The sequence below is a fragment of the Rhinopithecus bieti genome, unplaced genomic scaffold (assembly GCF_001698545.2).
Source record: "Rhinopithecus bieti isolate Rb0 unplaced genomic scaffold, ASM169854v2 scaffold_7884, whole genome shotgun sequence".
Taxonomy (NCBI): domain Eukaryota; kingdom Metazoa; phylum Chordata; class Mammalia; order Primates; family Cercopithecidae; genus Rhinopithecus; species Rhinopithecus bieti.
The window spans coordinates 1186413-1199819 of NW_016806331.1; the positions used below are offsets into that span (position 1 = coordinate 1186413).

Genomic DNA, 13407 nt, shown 5'->3' on the forward strand with positions numbered 1-13407 from the left:
ACACCTGGCAGCAATTATTCACTTTGAGGGAAGAAAGGCTGCGATTTCTGTGACCACTGGGACTCGAGAAGAAACAGGACATTATTTACACATTAAAGGAACACTTACCCCAACACCACCGCAGGGGAGTCGGACGAACACGGAGGCGAGCGAGCCTGTAGGGGGGAGGGAGACAGTCAGAGAGGCCAAGGGCACGAGGCCGAGGCCCTGGGAGCACTCCGGGGTCTTCAGTGGTGCTTGGGCATTTGTGGGACACCGAGGGGCCACTGCTCCATGTGACACCCTGTGGCCCTGCTGCGGGGTCAGCGTCTGGCCCTTAGAGGTGCCTTGGCTCCTGTGAGGGCTGAGCTGGGTCACAGATCCTGGTGGGGACACCCCAAATTGTTGTGGCATCAGCCCGTCAGGGGCCCAGGAGAGGTATTAAGCCACTGGGGAGCATGACGTATCCCTGGCGGGCGTCTGCCTGCAGCCCGTGCCCCTGGCCGGCTGTATCTAACAGCAACTCCTGCTCCAGGACCCCGAGCCTGGCTCCTCAGTGAGCTCCTAGGGCTTGTCTAGCAGCCCTTTCCCACGGCAAACAGGATAGGTCCCGGATTAAACATGGGTGCTGAGGACTCTTAGACCCTGAGATCCTTGGGAATGTATGCAGCGACAGCCCCTCCCTGCGACACAGGCGGAAAACATACATCTGACTGAGGGCTCCAAGGACATCGCAGCTGCACACCAGGCCTCCTCCCATGGAAATCGGGGCCCTGGAAACCCCCACCCCACTGCTCTGGCGCCCACGCCTGCTCCAGCAGCGAAAGTGCTCCCAGGACACGGGTGCTGTCTTTTTCCTGTTTGACCCCAGCGCTGGCTGAAAGCATGTCACCAGCTTAAAACCCATCTGTGGAGGACGAGAGACCCCCACTAACCAGGGGCGGGGCCTGCCATTCCTAGCGGCTGCCTGGGCCCCAACCCCTTGCTCTCCGCAGCCCCAGGCCCCTCCCTGGGCTGGAGCTGGGGTGGCATTTCACATGCTCCAGGGAGACTGGCTGGATGTAACAGGCTCTCCTTTATCCAGCGTGGGACCCCGCTTTCTGGCCTCAGCTGGGCTGTGCCCCCCCCGTGGGGCTCCTCTCCCATTCTCAGCCTACTCCAGCACAGCAGCCCCACTCTGCGTGCTCCGGTCCACGCTTCTAGGGTCAGCTGCCAGGGGCCACAGGAAGGAGTTGGCCGTGGGTCCATCAGGGCCTGCCTGCCTCTTGCCTGGAGGGCTTGCTGGCCCGGTGAGCTGGGTGTGCATGAGAGGAACCCTTCCTCAGGGCACAGCATGCCTGGCTGGGAGGAGCAACTGCGATGGCCCCAAGCCGCAGGGGAGTGGCTGGCACAGACGAGAAGCTCAACAGAGGCCTGCTTGCCTTAGCCCATGGACACCCGCACCCCCTACGGATGCCCGGACCCCCCACAGATGCCCGCATGCCCCCATGGACGCCCGCACTCCCCCCACAGACGCCTGTACCCCCATCACATCACCACAGATGACTGCACCCTCCTCATGGATGCCCCCCTTCCTGCCTCCATGGACACCCACACTCCCCACGGACACCCGCACCCCCCACGGACACCCGCACCCCCCCACCGACGCCCACATGTCCCACAGACGGCCACAGCCAGGCCCTAGTGTGAGGCCCGACCCACAGAGCTGACCCAGGCTCTCCCCCCTCTGTGGAGGTGGCGGATCTGCATCAAGGCCAGAGGCTTGTAGAATGGACATGTCCACGTCCCAGGGCTGGGAGGCTGCCACGCCAACAGGGAGCAGGGCAGGAGGCAGGAGGAAGGGGGGAGCAGCTGCAGCTGCTTTCAGAAGGGGCTCAGGGGCTCCCGAGCCCCCCGGGCAAAGGAAGGAGAGGCCCGGCCCCCGCCTGCTAGGAAGGCCCCGCCAGCTGAGGGGCGCAGGCGCCATGCAGATGCTGTGACGTTTTCCAGACAAAGCCCTTCGTGCTGGGAGGGGCCGGTCTGTGTCAGAGGAAGCCCGTGCTCCTCTCCACCTGGCCTGGCTCTGAGGGCAGGGTCTGTGCCCACCTCGTCCCTCCTCCCAGCCTGGGCCGTACAAGGCACTGAGCCAGCAGGGGCTTTGGTCAGCCCTGGCTCTCCCTGCAGCGCTCAGCAGGCACACCTCAGCCTCTGGGTCCTGGCCCTCATGCCCACTGCGGGCAGCAGCACCAGCATGCCTCCCCTTCCTGGGCGTTGTCCTGGGCCTACTTCCTCCACGTCCATGGCTCACGGACCCGCCGCTGCCTGGACTCGTGGCTCCTGACCCTGGTTCCCGAGTCCACATGTTAGTGTGGGACATAGGACATCAGCTAACACTGCTCACCTGAGCCTCATGATAGCCAGCCCTCATCCCCACAGGCATGTTGGCCCTGTTCTCCTGTGTGCCTAGGTGGCAGCAAGTAGTGGACGTGAGGCTGACCACGTGGGGAAGTGGCCTGCATGTCTGACCCCTTTGAGAAGCGATGGGGCTGGGCAGGAGCTGGCGGGATGTGGCGGGCGAGAGAGCTGGTGGGCAGGTGGAATGAGACTGAAAAAGGAGGAGGGCATGGGTGCCAGGATGCCAAGCCACCTGCTGCCCTGCTCGCTGCACGTCATCTGTAGTGGAGTCACCTAATGCCAACCTCACCACAGTGGGCGGGTGCTGCCTCGGCAGGGTGGTCATGGCCTTGGTGAGTGGCTGAGTAGCTGGGGCTGGTAGTGGCTCCGTGGGCCACCTCCTTCCAACACTGACTACTCCAGCGCATGGGAAAGACACTGCCAGAAACTAGGGAGCTCATTTTCCAAATAATGCATGTGCTCAGCTCTATGAAGTCACAGTAGACAGACATGTCCAGGTATCTGCAAGAGACTGGATCTCTTTGAAATCACAGCCAACCATGCCTACACTAAAACCACAAGTCATCCACCTGTTTTGAGTTTGCTCATTATCCAGCAAAGACCAAAACAACAAAGAAAAAGCACACGATCATGCATCCAAATGCACGTGTATAGGAATGGAGTCACAGGCAGAGTTTTGGTGACAGTTGTGAGGAGCCCAGCAGCCTCTTGTGGTTTGAAGTCACAATCACCAAGCCCAGGCCACGAAATGTTCCAGCCTGGTGACAGGGCCCGAAGCTCTGCAAACGACCAGGCTTACTACTTGTCTGTTTACCGCAGGCTGGCAGACAGGTGTTCTGTGCCTGGGGTAGGGAAGGGAAGGTTCCAGCCGTCCTCTCGCTGCTGCTCCTGCTCCCTGGCTGGGAGGAGGCCCCCGCTGTGCCAAGTCATTTTCCTGCCGCACCCTGCCCTGAGCATCACCGGTGCCCACTCACCAGGGGCCCAGCTCTGCCTGGATGCAGCGTCCTGCCAGCTGACATGAGCCGATGAGCCACATGCCTTTCAGTGACATGTAAGGCAGCGGCCAGCCTGCCTCAGGCTCATGATCCAATTCAGCCAAGCCTGAGGTGTGGCGTCTCACCACATCAGAAAGGACATATGAAGACCTTGCACACGGCTTAGCGGCTTGTGGATTCCATTAAAAGAGGAAAGAAAAAAATCACACAGTAGTGTTTAAACACCTCATTAGGGCTATGTCAGCAAAACTCAAGATAATCACCGGCTATTACCATGTCTGAAATACTTAGACTGATGATAATGAAGTTTCTGGGTTAGGACAATTGTCGGAAATTCAAACATCGATCTCGAGTTGTATGAAGGTAACGGGTGAGGTATCCTCACAGGCATGTGAACAGATTTTAAAGCACAAAGCTTTGCAGGAAAGAACAGGAAATAGAATGATCAACCTTCCTGTAAACAAAAGAAGCTGGCTAGAAGGGTTACCTTCAGAGGACAGGAACGGGGCAAAGGGATGCTGCAGATACTTCAATAAAGAAACCAGCAACAAGAAAGGGGTCTTCAAGGGCCTAATGCGGGCTGTGAACTGAGGACCAGGGGCCCATTGGGTAACCAGCAATCGCAGGAAAGAGAGCTTTAAGCTCGCTCCGTCCATGACTTTCTCACCAAGGATGCCACACATCCAACTTTCTGCTTTCCTTTTTGATCATGTCTCTTAAACTTTGTTTGAAACTAGCTTAGAAAACTGAGCAAGGTGGTGGAGCTAAGCCTGCCTTCATCCTCCTGCTGGTGGAGCTGGTCCTGCCTCCATCCTCTGCCCACTGAATTCCACAGGTTTGGAAGACTGAAGGTGGCAGGGGATGGACCGATAGCTGATCCTTTGAAAACGGACGAAGGTGTCAGGGGCAGCCGCCATTCTGAAAGACGTGGAGGTGGGTGCACGGAGCTGCGTGTGTGCAGGACACGGCCTGATGAGCGGATGCTCTGAGGCTGCCCAGCAACTCCCATAGCTACTGAAAGCCCCTGCTGGGGCAGCCCTGGCAACATCGAGGCAAAGATCTTGTTCCCTCATGGGGCCCACAGGCAGCCTCTCCCATGCTGGAGAAGCTGAGGTGCCATATGGGGAGGCAGTGACGTTGCCTGTTAAGGACTGGAGAATCCTGAGGGACAGCACACTACAGCCTCAGTGCCTCAATTCCCAGCCTTTGCCCACCAAGCTCCCGGACACAAGGCTGCCTGCCCTCTCCAACGTCCACACCGCCCTCGCCCTTTAGGGCTCCCTTCCCCGGCACCAGCGGTGCTCCCTGCATCTGCTAGGTACTCCACCATCCATGCCCCATCTTCTCCCCAAGGAGCACGTGCCCCCTTCCTCGGGAGTAGCTGCATCAGCTTCACTCTCTGCAGGGCGATCTCAGACTTCCTGGCCACCACCCTCTCACAGACCATCCAGTACAGGCCGGCCTCCATGGTGGGCCTCCCCGTGTTCTTTCGCCCTAGGACAGCATGTCCTCTGGTGGCTTCCTGAGAAAGAAGAGCTGGAAGGTGAAAGCTCTAGCCCTTGCATGCCTGGAATGCCTCTGGGCCACCTTCCTACTCACCCGGCAGTTTGGCAGGACACAGACTTCAGGAGGGCAATGATGCGCCCTTAGAACTGGCATGGCCACAGGCCCTATGGAGTCCGCAGGTGCCCTGACTGTCTCTAGCACCCTGGCTCTCACCTCTGTCCCTGCATTTTGAGGCTCTGCTGGTTCTCCCTAAGAGGGTCTTTCTTACCCCTGGTGGGTCCTTGCAGCCCAGCCTTTGGCCTTGGGCCTTCTGAATTCCACAGACACCTCCTCCTGGCCTCTGCCTTCCCTGGGAACTCCTGCTGTTTGGACCCTGCACAGTGGAGTGAGCTTTGGCCTTCTTCTCCATCATCTCACTCCCCAGTTTCCCAGCACTGTCACGGCTTTCTCTGTTTTCTGGGAGATGACATCACCATATCTTCCGGTCTGAGGATTTTCTTTTCCTGCAGTCAGGTGTTTAATTTTTGTCTTCTCTGAACGTCCTGTGCTTTCCCCTTTTCCACTGAACTTGTCCACGTCATGTGGACACAGCATCTTCTCTCTGAGGGCGCTAATGGCAGCTGGGTTAGCGCCCTGCACCGTCTGCCCCCAGCCACCTTCCCCTGCATGGCCCCGGCTCCAGGTCCCTACCGAGCCGTTCCTCGGGCCCTGGGTCCTCCTCGGTTGTCCTCTCCTAAGGGGGAAGTGCCAACAGCTGGGTGGAAGCTCTGGGCACACGGGGGGCGATTAGCCATGAGCACCAATATAAGGGATCTCAGGGGTGATTAGCCATGAGCACCAATATAAGGGATCTCAGGGGTTATTTGTTGGGAAACCTTGATGTCAGCTTTTTTGGGACGGGTCAAATCCACAGAGGGGTCTCCTGTCTTCTGCTTGAAGGGTAAAGGTCAGCTTGCTGGCAGCCCAGTGGGGAGGGGTGGGGGCTTGGCACCCATGCCGTCATCTAGGGCAGCTGTCCCCAGTCCAGGAAGCCCCTGTTGTACCCCTTCCAGAGCAGCAGCAGGTGAAGCAGCTATGTAGGGAGGCAGGGCCCAGAGGCCTTTCCACCAGCTCTGGCCCAGGCCCTTGACTGAGCGCCTCCCTGAGTCCACGGTCTCTGCAGTTGCTGGCCCTGAGCTGTCGGGGTCTACGGGGTGGGTTGGTGGCCCTTGTCCCCGGCACTAGCTCAGGACCCACCTCATGAATCTGCTCAGCCACACCCCGGCCCACCTGCTTCCTACTGCTGTTCACTCCCCTCCCACTTTCCTTAAACTTGAGGCTTCTGTCCTTTTAGAAGCCTCCATACCACAGGGCAGGGGGGACTCTGGAAGCAGCATGACTGCCACCCCAGGCCAGAGCCCATGCGTGTCCTCACGGCCCTACTGGCTCCATGGTCTGTGACCCCGTCGGTACCTACAGGGCATCCAGTACGGAAGGAAGGTGCCCTCGGCGAGCCGGTGAAGGTGTGAGCGAGCGAATGAGAGAACATATGAAGGACTACGCGTGCAGGTCTCTGTGAGGCTGAGTCTGTTGGGCACAGGCTTGGCATGGAGGACACCTCCCGTGATGTGTGCCCCACCAAACGCAGTCAACGAGCCAGGCACAGCCCACCCTCTCCTTGCCCCTGCAACCCCTGCATTCATGGTTCCTAGTTCTCCCTCCCTGCCTTCCTAGGGTCCTGCTCAGGGAAGCGTATATGGGCAAAGGCACAAAAGATGGGGAAGAAAACCAGTGGGCAGTGACTGGGTGGCTGGGAGGCAGGGAAGGACGTTATCGAGGAACAAAGACAGCCCAGAGAGCCCCCATCCCTGGGTCTGGGTTCTGTGCCCTGGGAGCCCCTGGCTCCGGGTCTGGGTTCTGTGTCCTGGGAGTCCCCGGCTCTGGGTCCATGTTCTGTGCCCTGGAAGCTCTCGGCCCCAGTTCTGTGTTCTATATCCTGGAAGCTCCTGGCCCCAGGTCTGGGTTCTGTGTCCTGGAATCCCCCGGCCCCGGGTCTGGGTTCTGTGTCCTGGAAGCCGCCGGCCCCGGGTCTGGGTTCTGTGCCCTGGGAACTCTGGGAGCCCCATGGAGCTGGCTGGGAGTTCACCTGCCTCTGCTGAAGATCCCTGTAGAAAGCCTCTCACCAGTTTCCTGGGCAGAGGATGCCCATTAGAAAGTTCTCTCCATGAGGCCAAAATTCCCCTCCACCACACTTGCAGGTGCTTTCAGCCAGAGCCAAGACACCAGCAGCCTTTCACCCCTAAGTGGTAGACACTCCCTGCGTCTCCTCTTGGTCTTGCCCTGATGGGCCTTAAAGTGGAGTGCAGGGCAGGGCAGGCAGCGCGCTGAGAGTGTTCCTAATAAGCCTCTCGAACCTAAACCCTGTGATTCAAGATGCTTCTAAACCAGCAGTTCTCAGCCCAGTTTTTACACAAACACACCTGCTACCTGGCACATTCATCAACAACTAGTGGCTTGTGAAGAGAGGGTGAAAGGTTCCCTTCCAGGCCCTTTACCTTATAACCTGGCAGGCGACACCCACAGGCGCCCTAGACACAAGGGGATGAGAGCTGGAAACATAACCTCAGGGGACTTCAAACCCAACATGGGAGGAAAGGAAGGTCCTGAAATACCTAGAAGTTTCTTACTGTCCAGTTTCTGCCGGTTGAGGGGGTTTGTGCCGTACAGGAGGGTGTGGGCTTCCGAGTGCACCGTCTGCAGCTCCTCCAGGGTGGCCTTGCGTCCGCGGATGCACTGTGGGGACAGGCGAGAGGACACTCATACGTTCTGCAGAGGCTGCTGCCTCAGCCCCACAGACAGAGACTCCAACTGAAACCACTGCCCACAAGGAAACTTAATTTGATACACAAACAAGCACGTTATTTGGTTATTGCAAAATAAGAAGCAACATCACCCAACATGATATTTTAAAATATTTAAGAAATATTTTAGAGGGCTTACACTTAATTATAGCTTTGAAAAAACATTTTAAAAGATAATTCCAGCCTTCAACGCATTACCCTTCACTGTCGCACAAATGACTTGGCATCAAATTATTACTTTGCTTTCCAACTGCCAGGGTCTGGTCTTAAAATAGAGGTGAGCTGCTGCGCTTCCCTCACGTTCAAGGGAAACCCCAGCCGTGCTCCCGGAGTCTCTGAGCCCCAGGATGAAGTAGCCTTCCTTGGACCGCCTGGGGCCACAGTCGCCAGCGTCTGGCATCTGCCCTGGATGGCTAGCTGGCGTCTGGCTGCGTCTCTCTGTGGTTTGGAAATTCCTCAGATCGAGATCCCTGGGCTAATTCAGATTTTCTCCAGAAATTCACAGGAAAATGAGAGTTCTTCAGTTGAGCTACATTCATTTAGCCTTTTAAAGGGGACGATGGCTTCGGACATGAGATTCGAGTTAACATTTCACGTGGAAATGGCTCTCAGAGGGTTAGGCCACCACAGGATGAGTCAGATGCCATACAGGTGGCCCCGGTTGTGGCCATCACCTGCTTCCCCCAGGCCGGAGCAGGATCTGCTCTCTCCCTCCTGACCGCAGCCCTGCCTCGGCATCCACTGAGCTCCTGCAGGCCTTGGTGTCCACCCTGTGTGTGAGACTTGTGGTGGGCGAAGCTCGGGGGCTCTCTACGCCAGCCTAGCACCTGGGGCTCCTCTCAGACCACCAGGAGCCATAGCACACAGCCTTCCTGCAGGACGCATTGCACCTGGAGGTCCTGTCCATGCAGGGCGGAGAAGGAAGGAGTGGAGCCAGGAGAGCTCAGCCCCTGCCCACAGGGGAAGGACCTCCAGAGGGCAGGTGCCCTGGGCAGGGGAGGCTGCTCTGGGAGTTCGCTCTTCATGAACAACAATTCCACAAAACCGGGCTTTCTCTATGAAGGTCCCTGGTTTAACAAAGAAAACATGTGACATGGTTTCCAATGGTAAAAAACGACTTTATGGTCCCAACACAACCTGGTGCTGCTTCTACTCTGGGGACATAAGCTGAATGTCCCTGGAAAGCCAGGCAGGAGGGACGCACTCCCTGGGTAGGGGTCAGGGTGCAACTGGGGCCCCAGGCAGCTGCGGGGGCTTCTAATTTATTTTATTTTTTTTGAGACAGAGTTCGTTCTTGTTGCCCAGGCTGGAGTGCAGTGGTGCAATCTTGACTCACTACAACCTCCATCTCCCGGGTTCAAGCGATTCTCCTGCCTCAGCCTCCTGAGTAGATGGGATTACAGGTGCCCGCCACCATGCCTGGCTAATTTTTGTATTTTTAGCAGACATGGAGTTTCGCCATGTTGACCAGGCTGGTCTTGAACTCCTGACCTCAGGTGATCTGCCCGCCATGGCCTCCCAAAGTGCTGGTATTACAGGAGTGAGCCACCATGCCCCGGCTGGGGCTTCTCATTTCTAATGATTTCTGGAAGCCTCCATGTGTGTACAGGCATAGGCAGCTGTGGCCAGGGCCAAGTTCCCTCTGGACAGACAGGTCTGGGCATCCCACGCTTGGGAAGGCCCCTGTAGGGGACCAGGGTTGTGCCCTGTGGTGCTAAGAGGCAGGTCATGCAGTGTGGACTTCAGGTGAAGGAACGGCAGGGCCCCGGCAGCCATGCGACACCTCACTCAAAAGCCACCCACTGGATAAGAGCCTGAATTGCAGCAAGAGAGACTTGACGTCAGACCACAAATTAAATTCACAAATTAAAGTTGATGTTAGAATAAGGCAAAGAAGAAAAGTAGAAGAGCCCGCTCCTTACAAACACATGAAATGGAGACAGAAAGGACACAGGATCAAAGCCCCAAAAGCTCTGCGACACCGTGGTGGCTCAGGCTGCAGGCCCACGACATTGAGATGGCTCAGCCTGAGTGGGAGCATTTGAGAGGCTTTTCCAGAGCCAGTCTCGGAGCGATGGTGATGGTGGCCCCTTCCCGCTTTCTTGGGAGGCCGACCTCATCATTTCCGTCTCCCTTTAATTCCTAGGACGAGATAGGAGGAGTCTTTGCTCCTTACAGAAAACAGGCTTGGGGCAGGGTGCAAACCCCAGTGGTGACCCTGGTCTCTGCGGCATCTGACTTCCAGCCCACCCGCTTCTCCTCTCCTTCCCAGACGCCGCGCCTGCAGGCAGGACAAACCAAGCTGCGCCCGCGAACTGGCCAGGAGCTGCTCTAGCTCCAGGAAGCCTCTGCAGGAGGGCGGGGCCCGCACACACACGCGGCTGTGCTCAGAGGACCCCCTGGCTGCTCCGAATGTGTGAGGCGGCTTCCTGAGGCCTGCTCGGCTGCTCTGGAGTGAGGCAGGGAGCGAGACAGCTGGACCAGGAGCCACATCTTGCTGGGCCGGCCTGCCAGCATCGACATGGTCCCAAGCTCACAGAGATCTCCTAGCCCACTCCCATCCCTCCTCACCACACGAAGCAGAGTGAGGGGAGGGCCTCACTCCCCAGGCCTCCAGGCAGTCATCTACCCACAGCAGAGATGCCAACCGCGAGGCCCCGCCCGGCAAGGCCCTGCCCTCTGGCCTGGGCTTCAGTCTTGCTGTGGCCTCCACGTGGTCCGTGGACTGGGGAAGTCACAGCCCATCCACCCCATCTTCTCCTATCAGGTACCCACTTAGCGAGCCATGCCCCATACCCACGGCCCCTCTGCTCAGCCATCTCAGGAGGCCAGTGACCCCTGGCAGGCTGGCACTGAAAGCCTGGTGGGTGACGTCACGTCCCCCTAGGCTGAGTTAGCACATCGCTCGCTCTGAACCTGGGGGGCACCCGCACTGGAGAGCTGCCCCACGTGTGAGAACAAGGCACCACCGTCCAGGGAGCATGGCCTCCACGGCCTCTGTGGCTGTCCCCCAGCCACCCGTCTTCCCCCAGCTCTCCTCTCCCTGAGATCCTGCCAGGCTCAGGTCTTGTCCCACAGCCCCAACACCTGAGGACCCTCTGCCGGCCCTTGGCCCAGTTGTGGCTGGCACCTTCACCCACGGTGCCGAGGGCAGGAAGAGGAGCCAAGGGCGGGCAGAGGAGCCGACGGCGGGCAGAGGAGTGGGCTGTTTCTTCCAGAGTCTTTGCTTTCTCACTCCTCCCTTGCTTGCATTTGCTTTGCTTTTCTGGCTGAGAGACCCTCTCCCAATCCCCTGGCCTCAGGGGACCCCCCCGAGGGGGGGGGGGCACACGTAGGGGAGGGACAGGGAAGCAGATCATGGAGCTCTGGAAGCCTCAGGAGGCCTTGGGCAGTCCCCGGAAGGGGCAGCAGGACAACTGTCTGGTCCTGTGGAGGGAACGGACGTGGGGAAGGAGGAGTTTCCCGAAGCCAGTGTCCGCTGGGCAATGCTGCCCTCCAGTGGCACAGCCATCCCGACCGGATCCCTGAAGCAGGTGCCAAGAGCCTCTACAGTGGCTCCTCCCCGACTCCCTCCTCCCTGAAGGCACTGCAGGAGAGGGTCCTGGGCCTGACTTTTGGAGAATTCCCCTGAGAATTATGTATCACCAATAAAACTGGTAAAGGAAACGGGGGTAAGATGAAGCACAGATTGGCTTAAGTTCCCAGATATCCCAGCTTCTAAAGGAGGGGCAGGTGAACCTGCAGAGCGGAATCCTGCAGAAACTAAGCCAGGAGACTGGAGGCTCTCCATGCCCACGTAGAAAGGCCACGCCATGCCAGCTGTATGTGCTCACTCATCTCTGCCACGGCCACTCGGGCCCTGGGCTGTTGGGTGCCCAGGGCTGTTGGAGGGGTGGGTGTGGAGGTTCCTGTCCACCCTGTGAGCTATTGTAGGGTGGTGGGAATCCTGGTGTGGGGAGGGGACACAGCAGGTCCCTACTGGTGGGTCCTGGCATGGGTGGCGCCTTGTGTGATCCTGCACAGTGTTGCCAGCCCCTCTCTACAGACAAAGAAATGGAAATTTGTCCAAGGTCACCAGTTCCCAGACGGGAGTCCCTTCTCTTCCTGCCTGCACTATCAGCAGGGCCTGACCACACCCTCCTCCCCGTCGAAGAGCTGGAGATCCCCTGTGACAGCTGCCTCCAGGGTAAAGCGCACCAGCTGGGACAGCCTCACCGTCCTGTCCTCCAGCATTAATTGGCTGATCCTTCCCGCCTCCTTGGGCCTGGGAGTCCACTGCAGCCAGGTTCGGGGCAGGGCTCTGGTTCCTATCAATCAGGAGGCGGGGGTAGGCCCTGCTTGTATGAGAACAAGTGAGGCTGCTGCCATCGCCTGGTGGCCAGGGAAACTGAGGCCCAGCCAGAGCTGCAGCGTCCCTGAAGCCTCCTCATGTGACTCAGCTGTGTAAGGGAGCTGAATTCAAACCAGGCCAGGGCCCAGCCTGCAGCTCCATTCCCTTCACGACCCACTGCCTCGCCAGCACCTTAACTCTGAGGAGGGGCCCAAGGGCCTGAGGTCTCCCTATGTTCTCAAAGAAGCTTTCAAAATCTTAAAAAAAGAGAAAATTACTTTAACAAAAAGCCAACAGGCTTGATCTGAGATATAATCGGATCTCCCCATGGCTCCTTCCTGGCCACCCAGGGGGAGCGTGGTGGGAACTGGCTTCCTTGGGGAAGTGACCCGGAGGCAGGGAGCGGCAGCCCTGGGCCTGGGGAGGAGCCTGCTGGGTGAGAGGTGGGGGCACAGACAGAGGCAGCAGCCTCCTGCCCGGGACTCCACGGAGACAGCCCCAGGCTTCTCAGCAGATGGCTGCCCGCGCAAGAGGCAGAGAGTGAAGATGCTCATGGCCCTTCCCCTGGGTCTGTAAGCCCAAAGAACCACCTGCAAAGCCAATGCCCTGAATCAAGCAGGCCCATGAGGGTCCCCTCTAGTGGTGTCCAAAGCCACAGCTGCCCAGCTGCCCCGGCCGGCGTTACCTCGCATTTGCCCCGGAGGCCTGTCTCCTGCAGGCGGGACCAGATGCTCTGGATCCTCCCGGCGTGCTCGGGGTGGCTGCTGCTGCTCCCGCAGGTGCACTGGTGCTTCAGCATCAGCGTGTCATACACGAGGCCTGGGGCGGGGCAGAGGGGCCAAGATCAGCACACATCCAGGGGCAAGCCAGCCACCCACTGGCAGGCTTCCCTGGGCGGTGGCAGGACCACACTTCCCTGGAAGGAGACGGAGGCTGGGATGGTCCTTTAGAAAAATACCATGTTCGCCAAGACCCCTTGACTGGCCAGGCCTAGTGGACGAATGCAGAGGCCAGGCAGGCAGGAAGGCCTCCCTGTCACTCATGCTCACAGTAGCGCCCCAGGACCCGGGCAGGGACGCACGCAGCTGCCCTGCTGCAGCAGGTTGAGGGGAGAACAGTGATGAGAAGGCCTGCGCTGGGCGGCTGGACCTTGCAGGGGTGAGCTCTATGTGGGACTCATGCTGGGGAGGATGGTGCTGACTTCTAGAAGGAAGCGACTCTAGCCCCCTACCCTCAAAGTCTACCTGGTCCTAGACCAACCTCTCACTCCAGTTCTGCTGGGCAGAGAACTGTCCAAGGTACTTGAGATTCCAAAGAAACACCAGATTCAGGTCCTGCTTTTAGAAACTTCCAGAGTGACTGG

General features: G+C 58.6%; 1 protein-coding gene across 11 annotated transcripts in view; it reads right to left on the bottom strand.

The window, feature by feature from the left end:
* The window catches only part of HDAC4 (histone deacetylase 4), a 356361-nt gene that overhangs the window by 45173 nt on the left and 297781 nt on the right, over window positions 1-13407 (bottom strand). For 9 of the 11 annotated variants that reach the window (XM_017875571.1, XM_017875567.1, XM_017875568.1 and 6 more), the window contains 3 exons: window positions 12730-12863; window positions 7526-7646; window positions 109-155 (listed from right to left, as the gene is read on the bottom strand). In XM_017875571.1, coding sequence (XP_017731060.1) covers window positions 109-155; window positions 7526-7646; window positions 12730-12863 — 302 coding nt within the window. The remainder of the gene's footprint in view (window positions 1-108; window positions 156-7525; window positions 7647-12729; window positions 12864-13407) is intronic. The other 2 variants (XM_017875573.1, XM_017875572.1) reach the window with 1 other exon arrangement.